At 38.5% G+C, this 10204-nt stretch overlaps 1 protein-coding gene across 1 annotated transcript; it reads right to left on the bottom strand.

Moving 5' to 3' along the window:
* Nucleotides 1-4014: 4014 nt before the first annotated feature.
* Nucleotides 4015-9966, bottom strand: LOC126174812 (trypsin delta-like). The gene is made up of 2 exons (XM_049921187.1): nt 9549-9966; nt 4015-4454 (listed from the first exon to the last, which is right to left on the bottom strand). The coding sequence occupies exons 1-2, from the start codon at nt 9951-9953 to the stop codon at nt 4092-4094; spliced, it is 768 nt and encodes a 255-aa protein (XP_049777144.1). The 5' UTR covers nt 9954-9966; the 3' UTR covers nt 4015-4091.
* Nucleotides 9967-10204: the final 238 nt, after the last annotated feature.

Genomic DNA, 10204 nt, shown 5'->3' with positions numbered 1-10204 from the left:
ACTACTCGAAAGCATCCCAAGCACTCTGTTACGTGTTGGAAGTATTTGCCCAAAATATCAAGTAAAGTGGCAACACTTGATGTGCTAAAATTGATTTCCTTATCATAGATGGTGTAAGCCACAACGGTCCTTCAAATTAATCATCCTCCGCATGTAAGTTTCTGCATGAGGTTTATTAAGAGTTAGAAGGTGGGTAGGCAAGCATTGACAATACTGAATTAGTTGACAGTGTTTTGCTTCTTCTGATGACCTCGTCTTATTATAACATCCAACTATCGAAATACGGATGTCGTACTGCTAAACACACACGGTGTACTACTGATGCTCTATCTTACAGCTTGTGCACCATATTGATAGGAGTTACCAAAGTATAAAATGGTATTCCCACATCTAAATTCAACTCTAAAACCAATATTATAGTATACTCAGCTGTTTACTTCATCTTTCCAAGAGAAATCGATTGTCAGTTTCTGTTTTGACACAGTCGCAACTACACGACACTTCGAAGGAAAAATACAGTAAACAATAGTAATACACTTTCACGTGCGAAAGAAATGATGATTGCCATATACCATACTGGTGACTAAAATATCAGAGTCCACTGTCTTATTTAGCTCCCCCCGCTATATTCGTGTCCAAAGTATCTTCATTATTTTTTCATAACAGTACAGAAAACATACTGAGCGGGCAATTAATATTTCAGCCAAAAATGGGTTATGTTACTGGCAATACAGAAACCCTGTGTTATCTGAAAACAAAGCGTGGGAACAAACACACATTGCCTTAGTCATTGCACTTACGACGCAGAAATCGGCCTAGAAATCTTGTGTTCAGACAAAATAACGTGTCAAGTGCAATTTATCTGTGACGCCGAAAAACGTGTGTGAAATTAAGAATCACTACGCTACTGATTGGTCTAAATTGTCTATATTTTTATACTAATGTTAAATGGTAGGTAGGCTGATAACTATTCCTCGTAGACCTAAAGGGAGTACATTCCTAGTAGTAGAAAACAATGTATCATTTATGGAAACTACATAAGCAATCACACACATGCCATGGTTATGCCAGTGTGCATTCTGTACACCTCATGCTTATGTAAAACAGCGTGTAAACTGCTGGAAAAGTGCAATCAACGTGTCACGGCTAAAAATATAACTGTAGACCCTCAAGCTAACAGCTACAATGATTCTCCCAGGCCCGAGTTTTATTTTTTATTTTTTTTTTATCAGTACAATACTCAGCGACGACTGTTATCGATTTTTTAATTACATTTGTTCTCAGAGATATCTGTGATAGGAAAGTTATCTACCAGTTTCACATTCTCCGACATTTCAGGACAAGAATACCAAAATAAAAAGACGCATTTTGTATTACATCATTTCAATTACCTAATTTAGTAATATGGAAATATAATTTTTTGATACTTTAAAATTTGAATGTGAGCATGACATAGAGAATGGGAAACAGGACAGAAACGAATCACGCTAAAGGTGATGGTGCAACAAGACCAAGATGCAAGGTCGATGATTCGAAAATAGAATCAGTGTCGCCGAAATAAAATTATATCTTGAAACCTTCCCGTCTCCTCTATATCTCTTTTGTTACGCAATAACCATCTCCTCTATATCTCTTTTGTTACGCAACCTTTCCTTTTACAATAACCTATGAAACCCTCCCTTAGGATTCCTATCTCTTGCTTAATAATAACAAATGAAATCTTCCCTTTGAAATTAAAAGACGCATTTTGTATTACATCATTTCAATTACCTAATTTAGTAATATGGAAATATAATGTTTGATACTTTAAAATTTGAATGTGAGCATGACATAGAGAATGGGAAACAGGACAGAAACGAATCACGCTAAAGGCGATGGTGCAACAAGACCAAGATGCAAGGTCGATGATTCGAAAGTAGAATCAGTGTCGCCGAAATAAAATTATATCTTGAAACCTTCCCGTCTCCTCTATATCTCTTTTGTTACGCAATAACCGTCTCCTCTATATCTCTTTTGTTACGCAAACCTTTCCTTTTACAATAACCTATGAAACCCTCCCTTAGGATTCTTATCTCTTGCTTAATAATAACAAATGAAATCTTCCCTTTGAAATTAATTCTCTTTCTCAATCTTCGCACACAAATTTAACTACTGCTTATTAAAAGCGATTTGCTGATTACTTCGACGAAACATAGAATGTGTCGTCGTCGTGGCCCTCAGTCGTTATCTGCAATAACCCAAAACTGTACTTACCTTAGTCGAGTAAGACATTCTATGGCCTTATACACATTCAAATTTAAGAAAGTTAATCATTAAAAATTCGTGACATGACTTATAAACAATACTATGCTCATTTTCTAAATTTCCTGTGTTGTTTATTGTTGTAATAATAAGACAACCATTTTGGAAACCAATATGGTTATTTACAATCTCCCATCTACATAAGAACGTCAAATGCATATGTCAATTAGCTTACAACTGTTGATATATGATAACATTTTACTAGGGGCCAGGGAACCAGGACATGTGCCGTGTAACGGATGATCTCTCCTTTGGCAAAAGACTTGACTAGTCAGTCATTCAGATCTATCGGATGGCACAACAAAGGGAAGGTGAAAATGAGAAAAAGGTTCAGTGATGGGTAACGTTCTACGAGTTGGCTCGTGGGATGTCGGAAGTTTGAACGTCATAGGGAAGCTTGAGTATTTAAAAAGGGAAAAACTAGTGCTCAGTCAAGACAGGAAAGTATAACAGGATACTGATCGGATAATACATACATAAATGGAGAGGGAAATCTATTAATCATGGGGGACTGGAATGCTGTAGCAGGGGAAGGATCAGAAGAAATGGGAAATATGGTCTTGGTAGCTGGAATAAGTAAGGATAAAGACCAATTGAGTCCTGTAATAAGTTGCAGCTAGTAATAGGTATTATTCTCTTCAAGAATCACGAAAGGAAGAGGTATACTTCGAGAAGGCAGAGACATAAGACACGACTCTAGGTAGATTACATAGTGGTCAGGCTGAGATTCGGAACTCAGAGAACGGATTGTAAGGCGTACCCAGGAACAGATGTAGAATGAGGTCAGAATTTGGTAGTGACGATGGGTAGAATGAAGTTTAAGAGATTAGTCAGGAAGTATCACTGCACAAGATTGTGGGATACGGAAGTACTAAGGACTGATGATAGACGCTTGAAGTAGCTCAGTAGGCCATTCAGCTGAAGAGGTATGGACAGCTCTAAAATAGGAAAATGACAGAATTTGGAAAGAAAACCAGAGGCACCATGAAGATAGCTGCGAGAAACATTGGGTTACACAATAGATACTTCAGTTCATCGAAGGATGAAGAATATGTTCAGGGATATTTCAGAATACAGAAATACAACTCACTTTCGAATGAAATAAGTGCACAACGCATGGAAGTTCAACCGGAATACCTGCAAGAAAAACGTGGAGAAATCGGAAAGAAAAGACTGTCGGAAGGACTGACGCGGCATAAAGAAAAGTAAACACAAACTAGTGTGAAATCAAAGCCAAGGGTGGTAACGTTAAGAGTGTTACGGGAATTCCACTATCAAATGCACGGGAGGGACCGGATAGTTGGAAAGAGAATACTAAAGGCGTGTATAAGAAGGAAGACTTGTCAGATGACGTGATAGAAGAAGAAATAGGAGTCGACAGAGAGGAAAATAGGGATCCAGTGTTAGAAACACAATTTGAAAGAGTTTTGAGTGACAAGATAAAATAAGGTAGAAGGGATGGGTAACATCCCATGTAAATTTCTGAAATCATTTTGGGAAGCGACAACTAAACAGCTGTTATTTTTCTGTGTAGAATGTGCGAGACTAGCGATATACCTTCATACTTTCAGAAAATATCATTCATTATATTTCATTGAGTGTACCCTTCTTCATTACTTTTGGTATGGAATTCATAATACAGGAGAATTAATCAATGTAGTTTTGAGGACAGTATTTCGGTTAAGAATGAGTTGATAAAATTGATACATAACATAATAGAAAAAAGTTTTATTGTCGGTGTTTTATGTTACAGTTAAGCATAATTTTTTCATGAACGGGTCGATCGCTTGTTACACGCCAGTTACTTGCGTTATCCAGGAATGCAAGTTGGCCACATTAGAGTAGACGCCAGGGTAGCCGGCCTGAGCGCATCCTCTGCCCCAGGAGACGATACCGTACTGGGTGGATCCTTCCACCAGTGGTCCGCCGCTGTCGCCCTGGCACGAGTCCTTGCCGCCCTCGTCTTCGCCTGCGCAGATCATGCGCTGCGTGATCTCGCCGCCGTAGGCAGAGTTACAGGAGGCACGAGCCACGATGGACGTGGTGACCGCCTGCAGCTGTATGGGGGAGGAGCCTCCGGAGGACAGGGCGCCCCAGCCCGTGATGGTCACCGCTGTGCCTGCAGATGGCTCCGTCGTGCCGAGGCTCACCGCCTGTAAAGTACAGTACACACTCGTCACGAAGCGCCCTTGAAAACAGCAGGGGAAAGTGCTTTGGGAACATAACATTCGCTAATCAATGTTAACACAACTAAAAAAACATTATGCAGGAATCTTTCTTCAATAAATTTCATTGAGCTATACCTCTACTGCACGTATGTGTTACTCATTAAACATTAACCGATTTCAGCCTGTAGTGGACCACATGTATGAAAGATAGTCAGCTGAGCGTAACACTGAGCCCATCTCTATGACATGACTTATTGAAGGGGTGAGAATGATATAGCCCAAAGCCACACTTTTCTCAGAATACGTTTTTTTGTGTTAGTTCAACTTATACTCAACAGAGGAAGATACTGCGTAAATATTTTGAGTTTCATTCACTAGATGACAGAGCAGTTCACACTTAATGTTCTCATACTGTGAGAAAGCAGTCTTTTTCGATTCTGAAACAACCCAAAGCCACAGTTTATTGGCGCTCCAAAGAAGAGGCTACTTCCACGCATAAGCGGAAAAGAAGATTCAGATACAGAAATGGCTAGTTCTGAAGTCGATTTTTCGTCCTGTGACAGCAGTTATTGTCCCTCTGATGAATGTTCATCTGAAAATGACATGATATGTCTAAAAATACTTACTTTTTTAAACATTTAAAACATTGAGGCTTAGGTCTGCATCACAGTGAAATATTATTGCGTAATTATACCTGTTATATACTCACTACTAAAAATATGTACGTGTGAATCACGAACAAATTTCACTTCTCCTATTAATTACTGCATTATTGGTAATAATTATAAAGATTATAAGCCTATTTATATAATATATTAACGTTTGGTATATGTGTTGAAGTGGCTTTGGTCTATCTCATTCTGAATACTTTATTTGGCTTAGGATGCAGATGAATGTGAAAGGTCTCCTGAAGTATCACCTGCTGAAAAACCTAAAGTCAGAAAAAATAGAAGAAATATGAACAATAGGAAAAGGGAAAAATGTAAACGTCATAGAAATTATGACAGAGAGTACATATCTGATAAAAAAGGGCAAATTGTTTGTGCTAAAATTCTTGGTCCTGGATGTAAATGTAAAAAGAAGAGTTGGAGCAAAATTCATGAATGTGTAGAGCAGATATTCAAATCTTTTTGGGACATGGATGATTTCAAATGCCAAACTAATTACCTTCTGAGCAGTATTAAGATGCAACAAATGCAAAGGAGGTGACTATGATTAATGATAATTTGAAATTGGTTTTTATATCATGTACTTTTTATAAATAAAATATTATTACTTTGACTAATGTATTTCACTTTTTAAGGTACCCAAAGAAAAGTAAAAGCACAATTTCACGGCGAATGGTGACTTCTTCTTACCAGGTTAAGGTTAATGGCTGTAATATATTGGTATGCAAAGAAGCATTTTTAAGTGTGCATGGGCTTCAGAAAATCAAGGACGTCTTAAGAACTTACAAAAAAACTTGGACACTTCACTTCTCCAAAAGACAGTAGAGGTATTTAATGATGAAATTAATGTTGCTTTTAAGAAAATCCAAAGTTTTGCTCTGTTGCGCTTATTTATCCAGCGTTTTTCTTTACATATCATATTCAGACATAAATTCACTAAATTAGTCTGACCTGGGCATTTACCTTTAAAATCACTTTTTCTTTTTCTTTGTTTCCAGGAAAAAAAGGGAATCCATCAAGGAAAATTTCACAAGTAGCAGTTCAGACAGTTCACAATTTCATAAATAATATACCTAAGTATGCCAGTCATTACAGCCGCTCTCAGAACCCCAATAAAGGGTACTTCGATCATGACATGCCAATTTCCTCATTATATCAAGAATATTATTTGAAATATTGCGAAGAAAACAATGCACCACAAGTAAAAGTTTCGAAATTTCGAGATGTATTTAACCAAGATTTTAATATTGGTTTTAAATTGCCTCATACAGACATATGTCATGTATGTCACGAATTTCAAATTCAAATAAAAAATGCACAGTTGATCAACTCTGAAGATATTATTAGAAGATTAAAAATTGAAAGGGATCTACATCATGCCAAAGCATCTGCTGGACAAAATATGATTACACAGCTTTCCAAACGACCTAGGGAAAATCGTGAGGAGTATCTTACAGTAGCCTTTGATCTACAACAAACCTTTCCAACACGAAGGCATATATCTGGGCCTGCATTCTATAAGAGGAAGTTGTGGACTTACAATTTTGGTTATCATGATTGCGGGTCTGAAAAGGGACATATGTTCGAGTGGAGTGACGACGAAGCAAAGCGTGGATCTGATGAGACAGGAAGATGTCTGATAAAATTCTTAGAAATACAAAAGTCTCAGGCAAACATTCTTCACATTATTAGTGATAACTGTAGAGGCCAAGACAAAAACTGAGCAGTTGTTACGCTAGAGAGATCACTAGTGCATTCAGGATAATTTTAGGCCGTTGAACATTGGTTTCCACGAACTGGACACACACGACTGCACTGTGACCGAAGATTTCGGTCGAATTGAGAAGCACGTTAAGAACAGAAACCCCACTGTGTACACCCGTCGTGATAGGGCTACAGTCATTATAGGATCGCGCAAGAATAAGCCATTTTCAGGCGTTAAAATGAATCAAGCAGACTTTATATATCTGATACCACTGTGGATAAATATTGCAAAAAGGGACAAATATGATGATGGATCTCAGTTCCGATTTTCTGAAGCGACAGCTTTTCGTTTGGATGAAAAAATGCCATCACATTTAAAAGTGAAAAATCAGTACACTGAATTTGAAGAATTCAGAACTGTAAATATCACTAAGAAAAGACGAGCACATCAGGGGAGTAATCCGTTCGAGCCGGCCGGGGTGGCCGAGCGGTTCTAGGCGCTACAGTATGGAACCGCGAGACCGCTACTGTCGCAGGTTCGAATCCTGCCTCGGGCATGGATGTGTGTGATGTCCTTAGGTTAGTTAGGCTTAAGTAGTTCTAAGTTCTAGGGGACTGATAATCTTAGAAATTAGGTCCCATAGTGCTCAGAGCCATTTGACCCATTTTTAGTAATCCGTTCCAGCTGTCAAGGAAATACTTAAAGCCCATTCCAATTTGTGAAAAAAAACTCAAAGATGTTACGTCAATAATGCCATACATAGCAGATGTTAGGAAGGGACACTTCAACAGTCTGAGTGAATCAAAGGAACAAAGTGATGAAAATGAAACAGAGGTGATAGATATTGGCTATATTGTGTGAAACACTGTAGTGACTACCATTGTAAGTTATGTTGGATATTGATGTACAAATTTTTGTAAACATTGTGTAAAGTTAGTATGAGACAGGCCAAAGACCAATGATGTGTCACCTGGGGATAAAGCATTTTTTTTAATAATAATGTTTAACTTTGTTCACAATATAACTATGCCAACATGTATATTAACACATTATAGAAAAAAAACTAGTTTTGTCAAAAAACTCAATAAGTTGAAATATGATTTATGGATTTATCCAAAGTTTTAAAATGTTCCCCTGAATAATTTATATTTTGTGGCTTTGAATTATGTCAGTCTCACCCATTCAATTCATAGTAGTCATAACTTGTTAAACGTCACATTAAAATGTGATATAGAATTTTATTTATAGCACAGCTCTTTCATTAAGTTCCACAATTTTGATTTGATGATTTCATAGGAGGAGGGAAAGAGAATGGCTTTTAAAGGAAATAATTCTGTGCAGCCAATAGTGTGATTGTCATTAGAACAGTAGAACAGTTCAAACATTGTTCTCGCCACATATGAGTATGACGTACAAGTGGAGAAAAGATTATCAAAGTTATGGATTGTATTTGCAACAAGATACAAATGTGTAAAGAAAAAGTACGACAGAAACATAATTCATATGTTTTAAGAAATGCTTGTTCACAGAAAAAAGTGTGGTTTATAAGTAAACTCCGGGAAAGCCTCATAAAAGAAGGAGAGAAGTAATTAATAACAGCGGTAAATAAACGCACATGAACTGACATACCTCGATATATGGAATTAGGGGAGAATTGAATGCATTAAGTGTAATGAAATACCAGAAAAGAAGAGAAACGTGAATGAACATCGTTAAAGAATGTTTGGAGGAAGATCACCTCTCCGATAAGAAGATCTAAGCCATTTGGCAGTAGAAAGAGGAAGCGTTGGGCTCCGTAAAAGCAAAATAAATAAAACTTTAATGCCTGAAGTGAGGATGATGAATAAACTGTGCGGTAATTAATAATGACGGATTGTTGCATAATATGTTTTGTATGTGTCGTAAGACGGTAATTTTGAGGGAAAAATTATTGCTCTAGCATTTAATATCTAAATTTAGAGACGTTTCATCGATACACCTAGTCAATTGTAATGAGTGAGAGCTGACTATGTTTCCGTTACTTCATTAACGAAGGATTGATGTCAATAAAGGTTAGAGAGTCTGAGTTGAGAACATGGTAGTCAAGCAAACTGTTTACTCAGCTACGATCCTACCCCTTCCCCTTCCTGGCAGAAACTTTAAATTTTTCGTTTCATAGTAAGATTGTAATGTCTAATGTCTAAGTCGGGGTGGCAACTATGTAGAAAAGTATCTGCAAAGTGTAGCTAACTCTTACAAATAAAACGTTTCTGGTTTTTACTGTGGTTACCATTTAGCGACCGATGGGAACTTACTCTCTGGACAACTCTCGTATTTCAGTACAAAAGAGTAAACATGTCATGTAATAAAAGTATATACCGTCGTGAAGATATCTTTTTACCACACCATAGCTTCCTGGATGATCTGACACAAATGTCACCATGTGATAATGATCGTTCTAAGGCGTGAAAGTTCTCTTATGGACAAATATCTATTTGAAGAAGATAATTGTTATGGTAGCGTATGCTTTTTTAGTTCGTTAAGTTATGGTGATACCTGGGAAGCATTCGTTTGTTGCCGATCGAATTCTGTAGTTAGTATCGAATTTAAGGCACCTCGAAATGTGTACGAGAAAAAAACCAAACAGACGATCCTTAGTGTACAGTTCATATTTAAAAATAAATCTGAAAAATGTTGAAGTAAGTATTTTCTGTGCACGAGTTGTACCTGAACGTTGGAATCGAAGGAGAATGATCCGTCAATCTGGATGACGCCGACATCGTAGTCAGTGGTATCGGAGTCGTAATCCCCGTGGTAATATCCGTCGGCAGCATCGTACACAGTTCCGCCGCTTCCGCGGGTGGAAGATCCGGCCCTGAGGGACACGAAGCTGACGATGGCGCCCTCGATACAGTGGGCCGCCGTCAGCGCCCAGTTGGAGCTGATGATGGAGGCGCCGCAGCTGTGGGAGCCCAGCTTCTGCAGCGACAGCTGCCAGGGGTACTGCGAGATGTCTACGGCCTCGCCGCCCACGATGCGGCCATCGAGGCGCGGTCTGGGCAAGTGGGACCTCTTGGAGGGCGCAGCGCTGCAGAGCGCCACCAGCAGGCAGAGGACGACGGCTGTCTTCATGGTTCTGGGCGGCGGATGAACACAGTCGCCTGTGCGCGGCTTTTATAACGGTCTTATCGCTTATACAAGCGACTCTCCACGCTAATGACCTCTTGACAATCTGATAGTCACGGTCCCGCAATTAGTTCACCAAGGTCAAAGTAATAAATGAATACATGGCGAAATATGTTTCGTCACAAAGCTCTCACTAGGGGCAGTTTATCTCATTCTATTTCTCCCATCCGGACCTTGAACAGCTACGCTGATAGATC

Source organism: Schistocerca cancellata, chromosome 3 (genome assembly GCF_023864275.1).
Source record: "Schistocerca cancellata isolate TAMUIC-IGC-003103 chromosome 3, iqSchCanc2.1, whole genome shotgun sequence".
Classification (NCBI taxonomy): Eukaryota; Metazoa; Arthropoda; class Insecta; order Orthoptera; family Acrididae; genus Schistocerca; species Schistocerca cancellata.
Note: the sequence above shows the minus strand (reverse complement) of the source record. Positions and strands in the feature narration are given on the sequence as shown.

Coding starts and splice junctions, on each gene's coding strand:
- LOC126174812 (XM_049921187.1), bottom strand. CDS start 9,953: ATGAAGACAGCCGTCGTCCTCTGCCTGCTGGTGGCGCTCTGCAGCGCT. Junction 4,455..9,548: donor CCTTCGATTCCAACGTTCAG/GTACAACTCGTG, acceptor TGTACTTTACAG/GCGGTGAGCCTCGGCACGAC.